At 39.9% G+C, this 21309-nt stretch overlaps 1 protein-coding gene across 1 annotated transcript in view; it reads right to left on the minus strand.

Moving 5' to 3' along the window:
* Positions 1 to 19696, minus strand: part of LOC140932125 (tolloid-like protein 2) — a 23203-nt gene extending 3507 nt beyond the window's left edge. The window contains exons 1-7 of the mRNA XM_073381772.1: positions 19682 to 19696; positions 11989 to 12151; positions 11502 to 11674; positions 10924 to 11169; positions 8509 to 8674; positions 6875 to 7050; positions 5564 to 5806 (exon numbers count right to left, since the gene is read on the minus strand). Coding sequence (XP_073237873.1) covers positions 5564 to 5806; positions 6875 to 7050; positions 8509 to 8674; positions 10924 to 11169; positions 11502 to 11674; positions 11989 to 12151; positions 19682 to 19694 — 1180 coding nt within the window. The 5' untranslated portion in view covers positions 19695 to 19696. The remainder of the gene's footprint in view (positions 1 to 5563; positions 5807 to 6874; positions 7051 to 8508; positions 8675 to 10923; positions 11170 to 11501; positions 11675 to 11988; positions 12152 to 19681) is intronic.
* Between the last annotated feature and the right edge of the window lie 1613 nt (positions 19697 to 21309).

Consider the following 21309-nt stretch of genomic DNA (forward strand, 5'->3'; position numbering starts at 1 on the left):
GGTGGGACCGGAGAACTTCCCACCAGAACTCTTCTTGTCATCCGGCGGTTTCTTCTCACTTGTCCGTTTTGGGTCTGTATGATTACAGATCTTGGACTCTCGTGTGGCTTAATCACTGTTCCTTCCTCTTTTAAATCGGGGATCCAAATGCGGTCACCGGGTGACAGTTCCTTTCCCTCTACTACTTTGTGTCTATGGTCATAATCGAATTTCATCTTAGCTCGGTACTCCTTCTCTTTCCTTCTGATGTGATCACGGTCTGGGGTCTCTGGCTTTAGCTCCTCCGGGTGACAGGGGACTCTTGTACGAAGTTTCCGACCCATGCTCAATTGTGCCGGAGAGTAACCGTGGTGCAGTGGAGTATCTCTGTAATTCAGGAGAGCCAAGTATTCGTCATTACTCTTATTCAAGACCGCCTTCATAGTTTGGACCGCCCTTTCCACTTCACCGTTGGACTGGGGGTATCTTGGAGACGATGTTATGTGTTGAAACTGCCAGTCTGTGGAAAAGTTAGTGAACTCGTGTGAATCAAACTGGGGGCCATTGTCGCTAAATAAGATGTCTGGAATCCCATGTCGACTGAAGATCTTCTTAAGTTGCAGGATAGTCTGGGCAGAGTTTACATTCTTGGACACTTGACTTATCTCTACATCTCTTGAAAAGTAATCTACGGCTAGGAGGTAATGTTTATCCTGGTGCTGAAAGAAGTCTACGCCAACTCTGCTCCACGGTCGTTCTGGAAACTCAGTACCTTTCATTGGCTCAATGCGTTCTCTGCGATATTTCTCGCACATGGCGCAGTTCTGCACGACTCTTGTGATGTCTTGGGAGATTCCAGGCCACCACACTGAGGAGGCCGCATTTGCACGTGTTTTGGTAATTCCTTGATGACCATCATGAAGACGCCTTAATACATCTGCCCGCAGCCTCGGAGGAATAATGATTCGTCGTCCTCTCAGGAGCAGGCCGTCGTGGAGGGAGATGTTGCCACGTTCACTCCAGTATTTAGCTATTGGCCCGTGGACTCTTCGTTTCCCTTCAGGCCATCCATTCTGCACATACTGCATCACAGTTTTAAGTGTGTCATCACTCTTCAACTCAGAACGTATCTCATCTAACCGCTGGTCGGAGGCAGGTAGGGTTACCAATACAGCATTCACATAGCACTCGACTTCGTCATGTAGGTCGTCCCATGACTTAGGCTCCTGGGCTTTACCCTCCTGGGGGGATCGAGACAATGAATCAGCTGTGTACAAGAGTTTACCAGGAACATGTGCGATGGCAAAGTCAAATCTCATGAGTCTCATCCTGAAGCGTTGTATGCGTACTGGTAGCTCGTCAATCAGCTTTGTGGAAAACAATGGAATCAATGGCTTGTGATCGGTTTCCACTTTAAATCTCATTCCGATCAAGAATTCAGCCCAGTGTTCAAGTGCCAATGTGATAGCCAAGGCCTCTTTTTCGATCTGGGCATAACGACGCTCTGTCTCGGTCATTGATCTGCTAGCATAAGCCACTGGCCTCATTTCACCGGACGGCTGCTTCTGCACGAGGACCGCACCAAGTCCAAAACTGCTGGCATCAGATGAGACCACGGTCTCCTTCTCTGGATCGTACAGTGCAAGAACTTGGTCGGATGCCATGTCTACTTTCAGCTGTCGGAAGGCTTCTTGTTGGGCTGTGCCCCACACCCACGCGTTCTCCTTCTTGAGCAAGTCTCTTAAGGGTTTCGTCGTCTCAGCCAGATTTGGGCAAAACTTCATAAGGTGGTTGACCAAACCCAGGAAACGTCTCAGGTCTGCAATGTTCTGGGGTTCTGCCATGTCGGTGATGGCTTTGATCTTGGAGGGGTCTTTCCTGATTCCATCACTGTCAATGATTTGGCCCAAGTATTGCAACCTGGATTGAGAAAATAAACACTTCTCAAGGTTGAGTGTTAGTTTCCTCTCGACTAGCCTGTCAAGGACTTGCTTAAGTCGTTTGTCATGTTCCGCTTGGTCTTTCCCGATGATTAGAATATCATCCATGCGGCACTTGACCCCTTCTATTCCAGAGAGTTCTTTGTCCATCCTCTTTTGGAAATGTTCTGGGGCTGAGGATATGCCGAAGGGAAGACGCTTGAACATGTAACGGCCGAAGGGCGTGATAAAGGTAGTTAGCTTGGCACTTTCTGGGTTTAGGACTATCTGATGAAACCGTGAGTTGGCATCAAGTTTGGAGAAGACTGAGCCTTCTGTTAGGCTTCCCAGGGTCTCTTCAACTGTTGGCATTTGATAGACTTCTCGGCGGACCGCTTGGTTAAGCCTGGTAAGATCAACACATATCCGCACCCTGCCATCGGCCTTTGGCACTACCACAATCGGTGAACACCATTCTGTCGGCTCATCCACTGGTTCAATAACGTCCAGTTGTTCCATACGCTTGATCTCCTCTTGCACTTGCTTCATTAGTGGCAGTGGTACTCGCCTGGGAGTGGTCAAACAAAAGGGTGTGGCCCCTTCCTTCAATTGAATTGTATGCTCACCCTCCAATTTGCCAAGGCCTTGAAAAAGTGATGGGTACTGCTTGACAATGTCCTCCTTGGTCCCTGATTGGAGTGGATGGCTATCAGGCATTTGATGGACAGCTTTAACACTGTATGTCCCAGGGATTTCATGGATAAGACCAAGACTTCGGATGGCGGGTATCCCCAGAAGCAACTTGGATGCCCCACTGACTACGTACACTCGTTCTTTAATGACTGTTTCGTCTTGTTGGAGGTTCATGACTGCACATCCAAGGGTCTTTAAAGGAACATCCCCTGCTCCGACAAGTTCTCTGTCAGATTTTGAAAGTGTTCCATATGAAGACTTGTAGATGTGCTCAGGCATCACAGACACTTGTGCTCCTGTGTCGATGCACCATGCCAGCGTCTCTTGGTCTTGAATCTTGAGGTTGACATGCCATCCAGGGTCGGACCTACTGGTTTGAGAGTTTATTGCTGGTTCGGCCTTGGAGGTGTTTGGACTAGTGGGTGTATAAACCCCTCCCACAAATGTGAGGCTAAAGTTATCCTCGGTTGCAAGAACTTCGTTGACCGTCTTTGGAGGTACACTCTTGCATATGATAGGGAAATGTCCCATTTTGTTGCACTTGCTGCATCGTGTATCTGCCGCTGGGCAGTTCTTCTTGCCCGGGGGGTGTCGGCGGTTGCAATACCCACAGTTCCGGCCACTTGTTTGGAAGGGCTTCCTCTTGAAGTCTCGCTGGTTCCTTTGCTCTGTATGTTGACCAGCATGAGGGTCTTGCCTGTTCCCTCGCGGTGTGACGCTCTCAATCTCTGCGGTTTTTGATTCGTGTAACTCACGTTTTGTTGCTTCCTTCAAAGACAGGATTTTCACTGCCTTTTCGAGTGAAAGGGCTGCTCCCTCGTCATAGAGTTTTAGCTTGTAATTGTCTTCCTTGCAGGAAAAGGTAAGTTTGTCTCTAACTGCTTGCTCATAGAAATCGGCTGGGAACTTGCACTCGGCGGCTCTTTCCTTGACAGTCACTACCCACGAATCAAAGGTCTGTGTGGGCTCTCGTTTGAGGTGAAGCCAAAATTTCTCTCGCAGCATGAGTTGAGGGTCCCGTTTTTGAAAGTATTCATCAAACTTTGCCACAACGGTCGCGTAGTTGTCGGAGTCTTCGGCTGGAAGTTTCTCTTCTCCTCCCGCGGGGTCGTCACGCTCAGGTAGGTAGGTGAAATTCGAGTAAATTTCCAAACACGGCTCGCCGATGTGGTTTAATAGCAGCCCCACTTTCATTTCATCGGGTTTCTTTGAAGCTCCAATTGCCTTGAGGTAAATTTCGAATTTTTGTTTCCATTTTCCCCACGAGTGAGCAGGATTTCCCATCGAAATTTCCAGCGGTTCCGGTGGTTTGGCGAATGGCATGCTTTCCGCCATCTTGTTTTGAACCACGTGCGTAGGATCCGCGTGAAGTTTGACCGGTCAATTCGTCTCAGTATTTGATCCGTTTCTCCGATTGGTTTGATCTCCGCAACTGTAGGCTAGTAGGAAGGTCACGCTTCTGACACCATGTTGAGTCCGAAGAGGTACAGAGACGACAGCATCAATACAACATACTTTAATACGATAGATTCATACAGCTCTCCCTAATGACCGCTCTACCGCCCGTCAGCGGTCAGTTAGTACTTCATGTTACTACACTGACCGAGACCTTCACTGGCACTTTCGTAGGGTTAAAGAGGCCATTTACATAAGACTTCGTTCTTACAACACAATAGGGACAGTGGGATAGAGATTCCGAAAGCGTGGATGCCTAAGATTAGAGTACAAAACAGCCGGTCGGTACCACAAGGGACCCCTGCGGGAACAGTTTCTTCCTCCACTTAATGAGTGAGTTTCGAGATAAACCAATTTTTTGACTACCAACAATGTAATATTGGTATTTTTTAGTACCACTCAGTAAGGGCCTGTTGGTGGGGGACCCCAGGTAGGTGACTAGGTAACTCGCTAAGGTGGGTTAACCCGCCTGTTGAGATAATCTCTCATTTTAATTTGATCATGTTTACATGTTAGGTGGGGTGACCCGCCACATGTTACCTCACCTATCTGGGGTCCCACACCTCCAGGCCCTAAGTTGATACTTTCGCTGGTGAAGAGTTGCAGTACGCGGTCGAAACGTAAAGATCCATAACTGACTATCGTGAAACAAACGATAAACAAAACCCTTTAATTGTATTAATTGTATTATTTGTTTAAATACGCCAAAGTCAGTTTGCCATCGAGGCGATACTTTTAGGCAATGTGAATAAAAAAACTGGCGCTCGAGGCTATCCCAGGACGAATCAGCTAAATTTGTGACTACTGAAGGGAAGAAATGCTAGAATAAACAAAACATATAATTATGGGATGTTATCTATTTTTTGAGGAGTCACTACAAGAGAAAATATTTGTTTATTTTCCAAACCGAAACATTTTTGAAAAATTTTTGAAATAAAATTGAATGAACAATAGAACAATTATTGAATTCAGTTTTCGTATGTTGTGAAGAAGTATACTGAACTTGCGGAGACTGTTATCCACGAACTGGATATAATTCTTCACTTCCTACTTACCCTCATTCAATAATTGTTAAATATCTTATCATCGCCGATACAGAGTGAAAGTAATTATTTTTTAAACTAAATTGAAGAAAGAGAGAAAGTGACAGCATATACATAGAGGATATTACACGGTGGCGAGAAGATATGAATTTTATGTTCGAGTGGCAAGAACAATATCTCACGAGTGAGCGAAGCGAACGAGTGAGATATTGTTCTTGCCACGAGAACATGAAATTCATATCTTCGAGCCAACGTGTAATGTTCTTTTTATTATATGGAGAAACCAATTCAACAAAAGCAAAATGAGGGAATCGTGACGTCATTGAACGATACGACACTCACAAAGGTGACATACGGAAAATACGCCACTCGGGTCCCGGATGAAGTGGCGTATGGAATCTACGAGTGGTTTAGTTCCCAGTAAAACACTCTCCTCCATATAATAATCAATTATATGTCAAAACTAATACCTACCAAAAAAGACGACTTGGAAGTCAACCCTCGTGAGATTTCCGTAATTGTTAACTGCTAGACAACTGTAGTTTCCTTCACCAAATAGTCGACGATTTATAGTTTGCATATTTTTTTCAAGTATTGTTGAGTCCTTTATCAATGTCATGAATACGGGTGGCGTTCCAGTCGCTGATATCCAAAAGTCAGCGCCAGCAAATGCGCCAACAACAGGACCACGGTCTGCCAGAATTATTTTGGGAGAGGCTATGCAAAAAAATTGTCAATAAGAAGCTAGTTTTATAGTGAGTTAATGCATTAAGTTTTTTTATACTCAAAATGAACCAAATAACAAATTATTCAAAAGAAGTGCAGGAAATTCAATTTGGCATTATTGATATCACCAGCCAAAATTAAAGAATTAAAAGAACATCGGCCCTACTTTTATGGATTCAGTTTCTAGTTCAACTCATGCTTTGTTTTGTCTTCTAACTGAAAGAAAACACGACAGACTCCGACTCTAAACTTGAATCTTCGTTTTCGTGACAGCCCCCTTTCCTAGTTTTTCTAAGGAAAGTCAAAAGTGTGACTTATTAATCAATATGGCTTGCTTATCGAGCGAACAAGATGTATGAATGTTGAGCCCAGATTGGCTACCCGAGTGGGCAAGATGAGTTTTCTGCCTTGTTCTGAGTGAAAAGATTTTGTTTAGGCTGTTTTACGACTAATGGTATCGCATTGAGGACCTCTTGTTTATTTTGAATGAATGACTGAAGTGTCGTGGATGATAGGACAAAAGACGTGTCCTCTTACAATACATTTTTTAACATGTGAACAGTAAGCTCGGACGTCAGCATACAAGACATACAAAGGCGCCACTGGCAGCCGCTCTCAGTCCATTTGTGAGCTTACTGTACCCACCCAACCCATGATGTGAATGATGTGATGTGTGAAGATTGACCACAACACCATGGTCTACGTCCCCTACTCTTTGCGAACAGTGGTGTGGGTTCTTTTACGTTCCACAAGAACCACATAAGTTTAAGTGCTGTGAGACGGGACCTACGGTTTTCGTCCTTATCCGAGAAGACTAGAAAGTCTAACCGTTTGCAAATGTCATTACAAAGGCAGCACTTTCTTCTCAGTTATTTAAAGACCCTGAGTGTTGGTGCGGCCGGGGTTCGATACCGTGACCTCCCGCTCAGTAGACCGGCGCCCTCCCAACTGAGCTAACCAGCGTGACATTTACTTTTAATTCAGTATACGAGAGTGTTGATAATCTTGACGAAGCACATTCCCCCACGATAACTGCCTGATGGTTTCAAACGTACTTACTTGGCGGAATAGTAGTAAACTTCAGGAGAAATCCTCTTCTCTGGATATAACTATCCGAATGAAATGTTAACAGAGCTTTCTTTCCACCAACAAATACTTCCCTTCCAGTGAACTGTGTACCACAGTACTTCCCAATTTGATTGGAGTTCTCATCCGTAATTTTCAAATAGTCGTAGCTTAAGGAAAAAAAAAACAAACAAACAAAGAAACACTTAAAATGAAATACCGTAAATGACCTAATAAATTTCCACTTTCGAAATACGCCTTTATCTAATAAACGCCTCCCTTACGCTGTTAAAATTAATTAGTAAAATCCAACAAGTGGTCTATTATAAATGCTACGTTCTGATTGGTTGCGCTACTACTAGGCTATATGTTATAGCCCATTAGTAGCGAATAGCGCCGGCTTTTTGGCGGCAAAAAAGGATTAAAGTCTAGCTTTAACTAGCTGAAGCTGTTTTGTCGCGACATTTTTTAGCAACTAGTTGAATTTTACTAAAACAATTATTCCTCTCGCCCTCATGGCCTCTGAGTCAATAGCCCATTCGGCCTTCGGCCTCACGGGCTATTGACTCAGTGCCCAATCGGGCTAGAGCAATAATTGTTAATTAGACGCCCCTCTTTAATACATGCCCGCTGTCTAATGGACGTCCCCCTTAAAAAATTGCTAAAAAATATTAGGAAATGGCGAAATTGAAAAGTCGTTCAATTCATTCAGTTTCTTGCTTGAAAAATAAGGTTTTACTTCGGTTATATTTCATCTTGTCCAATGACAAGTTCAAAGTAAGGATAGACTAACGATGGCAACACAATAACCCTCATCGAGGATTCTGACATCGATGTTGGGATTAAAAGAGCGATATGAATCTCTGGACGGCCTTGACCTATCAATTGATGGAGTGGGCATTCTGATACTTTTAAACTCTCTTGATACTTTTGCTGAAAGCATATTAGTTTTGTTGAGCTTGTTACAGTTATGAGAATAAACGCCTCACAGTCTCTCTTTTGAACGCCTCCGCTTGGACCCCTTGCGTTTAATAGTACATCTACGGTAAGCTACCCTTTGTTGTTTAAAAAGCGTTCGCAATTGTTAGAAACGTCTTGTTTTACAGGCCAGTAAAGGCAGGCTATTCAAGCAGCGTATTTCCTTTTTCAGTTGATACCCTTCTGAAATTTTAACTTTAAGTTGTGCCTATTTCAAAAACTCAACTCTCATTATCGAAAAGGTAGCTAAAATCCTTGCAAATAGGATTTACATCACTTTTCGTCTCCCCCTTATGATTTGCAAGAAACCGAATATTTACATGTTGTATATACGAGCTTAGAATGATTTCTTCCCAACTCCCTACTGAACAATGTGGAAAACCTAAAACCTGTGCAATAATTTTTAAAAAGTGTTTGATTTCTGGCTCCCAAATTAAAGAACTACAAATGAAAGAACTAAAAATAGTTCCTACGTTTTTGGCCAGGATTTTAGGACACGACGTTTTCAGGAAAATTTAAAAGTGGGGGAGCGAAGCGATGAAGTTCCAAAGCGTACATGTTAATTTTTCTTGGATTGACCAACAACAACAATTTTTCTCAGTCTCTGTGACCAAAATAAAACTTTATAAATATAACTTATAGTTATTTACCATTCATCATTATACACCGAAGGATTCTGTAAAAGGAAATCTTCAAAGAAAATTTTCAGTGCCATGTTTTTCGGAATTGTCACATTGTAAATACAGTCCATTTTGCCCGGGTAGTCCATTGGATAATTGGGACTTTTCAGTGTGTTATTGATAACCGAGCCACATCCTATCAAAGAAAACACAAATGGGATATCAATATTACAGTCATTACGACGGAGCGACCTAAAGCACTCTTTGAAAGTTTAGTACTAATATTCAGTAATCTCAGCAAATTCCATCTTCCACGATTTTTTTTTTCCATTTTTGATATGGAAAATCCGTCGACAACAATGAAGAGAGCGCCTCACTATTACTAAAATTGCCAAATTTGAAAGTGTTAAGTCTTATGCGAGAGAAGATACTGCTAACAATAAAACCCGGCGACTTTAGAACCTGGACTTTTCCAAGTTAGCCTAAACAGAATAGGATTTATTTTCTGAAGAAAAAAAAATGCAATATAGCTAAGAGTATTTAGTGGTTTAGTTTGTTCCTCCTATAAAATCTGACGCAGCAACTCCCAACATTATTGCGCCAACAATGTTAGGAGTTGTTGCGCGCGTGGCAGTGGCGTGCAAACGGATGCAACAACTCCCAACAATGTTGGGACCTGCAGTGCTTTGTGGGAAGGATACAACCCATAAGTCATTGTAAACCATGCGTAATGAGCGTGCGTGGTCCTAACAATATTGGAAGAGCTGTGCAAATGGATCCAACATTGTTGCGCTACGCTTCGGCGATCACGGAACAAAAGAAATGTTGGGAGTTGTTGGCTGAAAGTTTGACCGGTTTCAAACTTTGCGCAACAACACGCAACAACATCCAACAACATGCAACAGGGTGTGGAAACGGACGCAACATGTAACATCCAACAATATTGCGTCCGTTTGCACGGGGCGTTACAATGCAGTTGGAGTGGTAAGAATTTTTCCATAGTTATTTGCAAGTAAGAACCTGTTTTAAATTTTAGGCTAAACAAGTTCTTATATAGTGTGGGCTTAACTGGCAAATTTTAGCCTTACGGGTTCTTAAAATCCAGGTTCTTAGTCGCGGGGTTTTACTTTATAGCTCCGCAAAGCTGCGAAAATTTGCAGACATTTGTATGGTGGGGTGGGGCAAGTTTGTGTCCGACCCCCACCACACAAACGTCTGCAAAATTTCGCGACTTTGAGGGGCTATATCCTTGTTAGTTTTCAACAAATCACCTTCAAACTTCGCAAAATTTACTCATTTTAAGGCTTTCCTTCCAGTAGTGTCGACGCATTTTTCCTAACTTGTCCATGTTAAAAGTTAAATAAAGTGGAAGTCGTTTTCGTCGTCGCATCAAGTACAAACACACAGATACCATTATTGAGAACAAACAAGACGCAAGTATTAAAAAAGCAGATGGCTTAATTCCTTGGCAAATAGGCCACTTCCGAGTTCCAAAAACCCTCACTTTCAAAATGAAGCCAAGTGCACGACCTTTCTTGTGAAAATAAATTTTGTTTGCATTAGAATGAAAATCGTTCATATCAAAGGCCGGGCACTTAACCTCGTTTTGTTAAAGAGGCCTGGGGAACTTGGAAATGACGACCTAGTAAGGCATGTAAAGGTGTTTAGCAGACTCTTAGAAGTAAATAAAAATTGATAGAAGCTAAAACTGAGTGGTCTCTGACATCGGAAAATATTGATATTAGAACATTATTTCATTAATGTTATTTTATGAACAATAAATGCATTTCGTGATACGTCGTTGAAGATACGTAAATCGGTGTAATATCAAAGAAACACACAAAATTTTGTGGAAATTCATGGCCAGCGAGAAACTTGCTTTCGACTTTTGGTTCACTATTATCCCCGGCTGCCGGACAGACATACGTCACAAGTAGTCTAACACGCTCTCTAAGCTTGTTCCTCTCGCTTTAGTTACTTTTACTAAACTTCTACCTTGCAAAAAAGGCTAAAATTTGCACTAACTAATTATTATAGTGATAATTTGATGGCCCAGAGTTTCTACCTCCAACCAAGGTTAGTGATTTTTCCTAGCCTACGTCAGTACCTGTGCTAACTCATATATTTCCTAATGTGATCCCTAAACTTTTATCAGTTTATTAATCAAAAGGATAGACTTTGTTTGCCTCGATCTCTTGTTAAACGTAATACGGGGTAAAAATTTGGCATAAACTGAGAAAGTAGCAGGGTGGTAAACAACAGCTACTCCGGCCAAAGTTGTCATACAACTGAAAAGACATACTCCGTTGTACTTGATAAAATACTGAACTGAACCGCACGATTACAAAGAACTTTGTGAGTTTCTACCAAACAGAGAGCAACTCAAATCACAGGGGAAATTGACAATTATTCTGATGGCACAGAATAAAACTCCAAAGTTCTTACCTATGATAACCACAGGAATAACTCTTGTGTCTGTTCCATAGTTGTTAGTTGCTACGCAGTAATAGCTTCCCTCTTCATACAAACGGGCGTCCACGGTGTTGGTCTCATTAAACAGAACTGTAGAGTTCCACACTATTGCTGTGTATACTGGAGGAGTTCCTGTTGCTTCACAAATTCGTAGTAACCAATGACCTGCGACTGTTCGCACAACTGTGCCTGGAATTGGCATAGTTATGTTTGGAAGAGCTAGAAGAGGCAAAAATAAATAGATAACCGTATAACAACAATAGTAACAGCAATAGCAACAAAGGCACCAACAAAGAGTAACTAACCCATTCTACAATGGTTCACGACAAATTACCATGCATAAGTCTGTTACTCTACAACCGGCTTTTTAACTCTGTTCTCTGGGGTTGCAGTAGAAATAAGATCCTCGAAGCAAACAAATTAGGGATAGAGATACAGTCTGGATACTTTAGATCATTTGATTGTTCATTTTAAATTAGAATTTCGGCTTTCTTCCAAACTTTATGTCCCGTATAACATGATATTTTAAAGAAGGCTATACTTGCACTTACCAGGTTGAACAGGTGTGAAGTACAAAAGAAATCCTTTTGCTTCATCATAATTATCAGAGTGGAAAGTCAGTATTGCTTCGTTCCCTCCTATACTGATATTCTTACCGGAATGCCAGCCACAGTATTTACCAATTGCCACGTTGTTTTCATTTGCAATCTCCAGATAATCGTAGCTGCAAGGATTGTTACATGTTATAATTCATAGATCCCCTTAATTTTTTTTATCACTATTGTTTTGGAATCACTTATACATGTATGAAATGACGTAAGTTATGATATTTAACCTGCATGTGACATGATATGACAAGATATATAGATATAGAATACTATCTAACACGAGCGTAAAAAACGACAATTAGTAGACGAGAAGGGAATAAATTTGAATGGAGAGGGAAAGGAGCCCATTGATGTTTTCAGATGCAAAAAGATAGACCTATGACGGTGTGAACTTCATATTAAATTCAAGATGGCATTTATGTGCATTTACCATCTACTCCAAGAAGTGGGATTCTCTAGAAAAAAGTCTTGAAAGAAAATTTTCAGTGCCATGCCTCCTGGAATAGGAACCCTGTAAACACAGTCAACACTGCCTGGATAGTTCATTGGATAATAAGGACTTTTTAGCGTATTGTTAATAACAGAGCCACATCCTGTCAAAGAAAAGAAGCAAAGAAACTCAGCTGTTAATGCTGTAGTTGTAACAAATGTCTGGTCTGAGGTAGCCTTTGGTCATTGAGGGGCTGTTTACATGGAGGGAGGAAGATCCTAGAAGGCGGAACAACTTTTCCTTGGGTTTGCATACAGAAGTTTCGGTCCGTTTGCTCTCTTTACTGGCGGTAATAACCACCTTTCAGCAGAATTATCACAATAATCAGCTCATGGTGACGCTAAACGAAATGGTCGGCCTTTATTGCCGTGATTATCCACTGAACGGCTCGCCGCCATTTTTGTTTGGTTTGTCCCTGGTACTAGGATCTTCTTAGCAAAGGCACTTTACATGGTGCTAAGATCTCTCAGCTAGGAAGATCCCAGCGCTAGGGATAAGTACAACCCTTTTTTCATGTAAACCGAATACAAAAAACATATGGCGCTAGGATGGTCCACGTTGTAGGATCATCGTCGTGCTAGCATCTCCCTCCCCTTTAGTGTAAACAGCTCCTAAGTGTTGATATTTGAATTTGGTAGTGTTGTATCCTCTTAATACATAAATTAGGGGATTGCTAGTTGTGAAATTACAATTGAAACTAGTATGAAAGAAAACACACAACTAGTCCGCAATGTGCTCCTTTATCCCTACCCGTGATGTAAGTCCACACGAAATGTATCTCGATTACTACTTCATGTAATACACGACAGGTAGGACGGATTTATCTCACGCTTGAGCATCGATAAATAACAAAACCGAAAGATTGATGCAAGCCTGAGAACAGGTTTAGGTTAAGTCTCTTTTACAATTAATAATTCGATTTACAGTAGTTCTTATTCTTGCTTCCCTTCAACATACAAGTATTATAAATCTTAGGGCAATTCAGCCTTTGGCCGCAATTTTCACGCGAATACAATTATCTATCCTTCAAGCAATCTATAATCCGAATAATATATGTCGTAGAGACTTTTTTTTTTTTCAGTCTCGGCCAAGTCTGGATTGAGACAAAAATGACATAGAAGGAGACGAGTATATTTTTATAAAGCAAGGACGCTCTTACAGCGGCCGTCGGTCTTTCTTCCTTAAATGGGGACGCGATTAATTGTACACAAAACAGGATTTACTCGCTGAGGGTTTTTTACTTCCTACTTTATCGACGTCGATACTTTTTATTTGTTTCTGAATTGATTTATTACGCGTGTTACCGACGACCGGAAATACGTCTGCTGTCGCCGGCTATACGCGCGTATAAATACACGAAAATTCAAGGGCCTCGATTCCAGAGAAATTACATCATTACAAAAGATCAAAAAATTGATTTAAGCGGCACGTCATTTAATCATCGCCGAAAATAAACCGCATGCTCATCACAAGACCCATTCGCATACAATGAAAGTCTACCAAAACCCCACCATCACAGTTTTGCTAATTCAGATTCTTATTTTTTTTCGACTACTCTGTAGTGTTTACTTGTTCCAATGTAATCAACGCTTTCAATCGATAGAATTCGTGGACCGACATGTTACGGGAAAGCTCTAAATTTAATCTTTCCTAAGCTTTCTTCGCAAAACATGCGTGGCTTCGATGACGCAATGATTCTTAGTCCCATGCAGTTTCCACGGTCTCCGCAAGGAACGCTTGGCACTATGAGCTCCCATTTGTGTACAAAATACGACGAAAAACGCGTTGCAGATTATGAGTCTCGCTGCTTACGCAAGCGAGACTAATAACCAAGATGGTACGCGCGCTATGATTGGCCGAGGTTCGTGTTTGCATGAGAGTATGTAAACATCGATGCGACGTTAAGATGGTTTGCTTTCCGCGAGCTAATCACGCAGGCACGAATTTGAAAAAAGGTTTTGAGTTGAAAACTCGACAAAATTACTTTATTTACCCATTCCCTCGTCAGCTGAAACTTGGAAAATCTTTACAAACATAATATGTCAGTTTTTTTTTCGCTTAAACTGACATTTTAAGTCAGACAAAAAGGAAATTTTGAAAGCATTTCTTTTGCAAAATAAGAACTGCTTACGCGGGCAAAACGTCGGGTACGAGACTTCGCGACTGGCGAGAATTTCTCTTTTAACCAGTGCCATAACAAAGATTTTTGTGTTTTTTAGTCTCGGGAAATTTAATTCATAAAAGCAGTACAAAACGTTTCTTGACAGCTATGCAAACCCCCGACTTCGTCTCGGATTTGCATAACTGTCTCGAATTCCCCCAACCCCTCTCATGTCTGTATCAGGCTATGCAAATACGGAAAACGTTTTCTATTGGTTAAGTGTTGAAAATACATAAATTTTGTTCTCCATTTCACCTTCCGCGTCAACTAGCTAATGCTAGCACCAGTTGTGTGAAATCTTTTCCTTTGTTTATTTGTATTGTTTAATTTTGTCAAATGTATCTACTGGAATGTGTAATCAATCGTTGTTGTTGAAAAAGGTTTGCTTACTCTCTAGACTAAGAGATGATAAATAGTAATTTACCCTTACTGCTTATTTTCTCTAACCTGTGACAACGACGGGAATAACTCTTGTGTCTGTTCCATAGTGGTTACTAGCCACGCAATAGTAGATTCCATTCTCATACAATCTGATGTCTACAGTATTGGTTTTATTGGCCAGAACTGTAGAGTTCCACATTATTGCTACGAATACTGGGGGAGTTCCTGTTGCTGCACACATACTTATTATGTGACCTGAGAATGGGCGAACAACTGTGCCTGGAACCGGCATATTTATGTTTGGCAGAGCTGTAAAAGGCATAAATAATAATAATAATAATAATAATAATAATAATAATAATGACAATAATAATAATGATAATAATAATAATAATAATAATAATAATAATAATAATAATGAAAATGATAATGATAACGATAACGATGATGATAAATATTAACAAAACTGAAGGGAATTGACAATTTAATTCTACAATTGTGTGACAATTTTCCTTTCATAAACAGAATGCAAATATGGCGGATCACCCGGTCGTCTGGGATCTAGTCGGGCGAAAGCAAGGCTAATTAGGGCTTAAGAGTTTTGGCCGTTTGTCTTGGCAAATCTCCAAGTGGGTTGATCGATATGGTTATGCCTTTGAGTTTTTGTGTGCCTTAGTACCAACAAGAAGGGGAATTAACGCCAGCTGTTACTCAAAAGTCAACGTATCTTTATTTTCCAAAGGTCTTTTCGCAAAGAAAGAATTGGATTTTTATTTTACAGCTGTTTCCAATGTGGAATCAAAGATAATGAAGTCGACAGTGGATGCTCTCGTCGTCAGAGAGGTTTATTTGCTGTTCGAGAACGTACAGATAATCACACTTTTAAAGAACAGTACCTTTTCGTACGACTGAATTCGCACGTTCAAAGACTCAAGTAAGTCTTCTCTTCTGAAGTGAAGAGCAAGCTCTTTTTCGTTGCAAAATCCTTCCTTAGCTTTCGCCGTGTCGAATCGCAAGAACTCATTGATTTTTTGTAAAAGGATCCGGACCCTTGGAAAGTAAAGTTTACTTGGGTTTTAGCTGGACTTCTAGAAATCTTTCTTTTGGTGTTACTTATCGGCTGACTTATCAGGCACACAGAAACGGCATTTCAAAGGCATTTAAGTATCGATCGACTGACTGTTATAAACGCTGAGTTAGACCTGGGATGGTCAGTTATTTGGCATATTTGCATTCGGTTCCTGTATGACTATGTCAGGATGATATTACTGTTTTAGGGCAATTCTGTACACAAAATGCTCCTGTACAGTTATGAGGAAGATATAAAACAGATTGTACCAGGGAGCACTAATCATGATAAGTTTTTAGTGATTTTTGCAGTTACAGGATTAAAAAAAAAAAATTGAAAAAAAGATGGCCCAACTTTTTCAAGTTTTAATTTCCTTACTGGCTTGCCAGCCGTTGCAACAGATGGAAGGAAACAATTTCAATTCCTAAACGATAGTCTAAATAATTAAACTGGACCATTAATTTTAGAATTCAGCTTATGCGAAAAATAGTGGAAGTAGCCCTGTAAAACAATTCTGACAACATATTGGTCCGACTGGTCCTAGTCAAGAATGCTAACAATTGTACTTAACAGGGATACTTCACGCCCTAGCTAATATGATAGTTTTAAGAAGACTATCGTTATACTTACACGGTTTAGTTAATGCGAGGAAGAGATAAAATCCTCTTGTTTCAGAAGAACTATCAGAATGGAATGTCAGTACTGCTTCGTTTCCACCTATATAAATGACTTTATTGGTATGCCAACCACAGTATTTACCAACTGCCACGCTGTTCTCATTTGCAATTTCCAGATAATCGTTGCTGCAAGGAGTATCATACAGTATGTTACCTCTACTCAGCAAACTTATGGATTTCATCGAAGTGAATAACGTTATGAGCTAAGGACTATATTGGAATCTTCGTTACTCTAAGGATATGATCCGGCCTAGACTCAAACATTTGGTGAAAAATGGTTTGCGATAAATAGCAATTGGATAGGCATCGAAAAGAGTTACCGGTACGTCTTTTCACCTCTGATCCCATTTAGTTTTTTACCATGCACACTGGTCCATCGTCCCCAAACTATTGCTTTTTCGATAGGATTCCTATTTCCTACGAGCGTTAATAAGCATTTTGCTAGTGTTGGACATAACCTTGCTTCCAAACGACCACCTTCTAAGCACTCATTTAATGAATATCTCACTAACAACCGTTTGCCAAACTCTTTTAACTTGGAACCCATTATTCCCAATGATGTCAGTTCCCAAATTCAGGCCTTGCCCCTCTACAAGTCTTATGGCATGTTCTCTTGTCCTGTTAAAATCCCAAAAGGCTGCAAACACATTATTAGCCAGCCACTTGCTAACATTTACAATTTATCTGTCATCCAAGGTAAACATCCCAGCAAACTAAAACTTGCCAAGATTGTGCCAGTTTATAAAGATGATGATGAGTCCTGCGCAAGCAATTACAGACCTATTTCTCTTTTGTCTATATTCAATAGAATATTTGAAAAACTAATGTATCAAAGACTCAGTAAATTTATAATTAAGCACAATATATTGATTAACTCCCAATATGGCTTTAGGAGTGGTCATAATACTCAACATGCAATTCTGGATATTGTTAATACAATTCAGAGTAATATGAATAGTGGTAAATTCACCTGTGGACTCTTTATAGATCTGAAAAAAGCCTTTGATACTGTTGATCACTATATTCTTCTTCAAAAACTTGATTTTTATGGCATCAGAGGTATTGGTAATGATTGGTTCCGATCTTACCTAACCTATAGGAAACAAGCCACTTCAAATGGCTCTTATATTTCCAACAGTGAAACAACTTTGTATGGTGTTCCACAGGGCTCTGTGCTGGGTCCGCTTTTATTCTTACTGTATGTGAATGACAGTGCAAATTCTTCAAAGCATCTTTCGTTTTATTTATTTGCTGATGATACAAGCATTATTTATGCAAACAAGAACCTCCATAATCTTTAACAGATAGTTAATTCTGAACTAAGTAATGTCAGTGACTGGCTTTTAGCCAATAAGCTAACCCTTAATTTCAAAAAATCTAATAACGTGCTTTTCCGTCCTCGGCAGAAATGTTTAACATATAATCCCTCCATCAAAGCTTATGATCCAGCTATAAATGCATTGAGTACCTTAGAAAAGAAAGATTTTGTCAAATACCTTGGTGTTCTGATTGATTATGAACTTTCCTGGAAAAACCATATTAATCTAATCTGTTTAAAGATAAGTAGAACCGTGGGAATTCTAGCAAAGCTTAGACATAGTATTCCATTACGTCCCCACTTAAATATCTATCAAGCCCTTATCAACCCCTATCTTTATTATGGCATCTGCGCTTGGGGCTCTGCACCTAAGACTTATTTAAATAAGATACTCTTAATTCGAAAACGAGCCCTACGCCTGATTTACTTTACGGATTATAAGCAACATGCTGTACCATTTTTCTTAAAATCAAAAGTCTTTCCCCTATCCTTTATTTACTTTGATTGCCTTTGTAGTATCATGTGGGACGTTGCTAACAATTCTGCACCTGAAAATATCAAGAGAGCCTTTACTAGGATTTCTGAGGTGCACTCATATCCTACCCGATCTTCTCTCAATGATGATTTCTATACCGAACACTCAAGGCTTGAAAAAATGCGTAGTTCTTTTCTAAGAGTTGGACCAAAAATTTGGAATTCTTTACCCTCAGATATGAGAAACTTACCAAAATCTACCTTTCGGAAAAAGATAAGGAATAAGCTCTTTGAAATGTTATCTAAATCTGATGACTATCTTGAAATCACTGAAATCATGCATCAACTTAAATTTAACTAGTTCAGGAACACAACTAAATTTATATTCTCTGTGTAAATCATAATGCAATTAAGGTGGCTCCGTAATTAATACAGGAGCATTTAGCTGTGACAAATTTTCCGTCATAACTTTTTCGATTTTAACGCGATGAATGCGAAACTTTGCAAAGAACAACAGATATCATTCGGCAATAATACGAAATATTCCGATTTCATTGATGGTAAATATTTCTTGAGAAATTAGCGCTTAAAAGGACCCTAATGTTCAAAGAAAATCGCGTCTAGTAAAAAATTTTGCTGATATTTTTTACTGAAATTTCTGGTATCGGCTTTAATTGATATAATAAATATGCCAGAGGAATTTCAGAAAAATCGTTGTGAATCTATTTAGTTCACGCATTTTAAAGAACCGGGCACAGGCCAGCTTAACTGAATTGTATTTTAAGCTTTATTCATACGATCATTGCAAATACTTTCCCTTTCAATCGTTATCTGTTCTGTTTTTTTTATCGTATATTTTTATTGTAAATACTTGATACATATTTAATTTTGTTTAGTTATAAGTAACAGACAAAGAGCCACAATGCGGAAACGCTGTTATTAAACCGACTACTTACTTACGTTGTTACTTGTGCGGCAAGGGATTAGCGATCATTCGGTTCTAACATTTTTTGCCCGTGAAAACATTTCAAACTGTACCTATTGCTAAAGGATCTGTCATGATGATATTGCTGTTTCAGGTCAACTGTGTGCTGAAGTCATTACTTAGTACCTTTACCGTTACACAAAATGCTGCTTTAGAGTTATAAGACAGATATCAAACAAATTTCATTAGAATGCACTAACCATAATACGTATTTTTTGGTGATTTTGGAAGGTATAGCATTAATACTTGAAAAACCAAAACATGTCCATTCTTTCAATCCATTACAGCAGACGACGGGAAACAATTTCAGTGCCTGAATATGGTGTTGAATAATAAAAATGGACTATTATTTTTGGAAGTCGATTGATACGAAAAAAGATATCGCTTTTTTAAAAAAACAGCAGTTAGTGTGACACAGCCCCTTGAAGGTTGCTTTTTTGGAAGATAATAATGTTCTAGTGCTACGCGCTTGGTTATTATTTATATAAAATTAGTGAAAATTTGCTTGTCAGAGTTTCTAGATGTACTAATTGGCGATGCGCTTTCTTATTTTTGCTTAAATGCTTACCATCTTCCTCCATAACTGGGATACTGTAAACGGAAGTAAAGGAAGATGATTTTCAACGCCATGTCTGATGGAATGGAAACCCTGTATACACAATCCATATTGCTTGGATAGTCATTTGGTAAGCCAGGGCTTTTCAAAGTATTATTTACCACTGAGCCACAATCTGCTAACAGAATAGAATAGAAGAGAGCATTAATTATCACCCGCCTAAACGAAACCTTCGTCTATTGCTATTTATGGCAAACTTACTAGATGCCATATAGCAGGCATTAGCAAATCCCGGGGGGGGGGGGGGGGAGAGTACTTTAGGAATTTCTGGGTGAGGATGTGCCGCTGGGACCCTGGAATTCTTAACCTATACCAGAGCTAGTTCAGCTGAATTTTGCTGCCCCATACGACAGTAAACTCCCCAAATCCCTCCTATCCTAGAGTAGCTGTTTTCTAGAAACTACTGAGGTTACTAGCACAGTCTAGGCAAAACAAAACCTTATAGCACAATCCCTAGTCTAGATAAAATCTTCAACCAACTGATCAGTCTCCTGAAAAATGATACCCTATTCTAGACCCAAACACTCTGATCCTATCCTAGAGTAAACTGCTTGAAAACCATACCCTCCACAGCGGCACATACCTATATAGCCCATATATGGCAGTACCCCCCCCGGTAGCAAATCAAGCTTGGAAAACTGAAGTAAGTCGAAGACCTCTAACTCACTGGGAGTAAAGGTTATCCTGGAAAAGTTGACGAAAATGTGTCTGATGGGCAAGATGGTAGCAAAATATATTCAAATATGATCTTTTAGTATAGAAAAATCGTCATTGAACATGTTTCTGATCTTTGACAAAACCAAGAAGCTACACTATTCCATATATCACATACATGTAAAACGCTTGAAAAGGACCTTAGTACTTTATTGGTAACGAACTTCTGCTGCAGAGATTTCCCTGAAAGCAGTAAATTGTAAAAAGTTTGAAAGTTGTTGATAAGTATTTGGAAAACTCCCAAACTTGCACAGAAAAGACATGAAATATTTCAGTGCCCTAAAAAAATGGTCTAGTATTTATTAGATATAAATGCAAGCAACAACATTATTTTCATTTCCTACACTGTACTATTTTCAATGTTTTTTTTTTTATATAAGTACGTATTTTGTATATATCAGTATTTTAATTACGAAATCCCAGCCTTTGAAAAATGACCCATTATCACGGCGAAGCCTGGTGCTCATAGATTAACTGGAAAATATATATATATATATATTTTTTTTGGGGGGGGGCGTAATTGAAAAAAGAGTAAATTTAATCTAACTGGAAACCCTGAAAGTAATAGGCACTGTATTACTCTTTGTCGCCAGTATACCAATATTAGCTTTTTGATTTATTCACCTGGTGTAGCAATGACTGTTCCATGGCTCAGCCACGTAATCGCTAAATACCATAAGATAACATTCTTGGTGTAAATGCTAATTCTTTTGCTTTCGGAAAGTTTGAAATAAAACATCGCGTCTGAGGAAGAAAGAAAAGAAAAAAAAAATTGAGTATTTGTACTTAAATTCTTACGAGTGAAATTAGGGAATATTTTCACGCGCGCTCTGTCCAAATTGTAATAAGGGTTGGGAAATTATAAG

This window comes from Porites lutea, chromosome 3 (genome assembly GCF_958299795.1).
Source record: "Porites lutea chromosome 3, jaPorLute2.1, whole genome shotgun sequence".
In the NCBI taxonomy this organism is placed as follows: Eukaryota; Metazoa; Cnidaria; class Anthozoa; order Scleractinia; family Poritidae; genus Porites; species Porites lutea.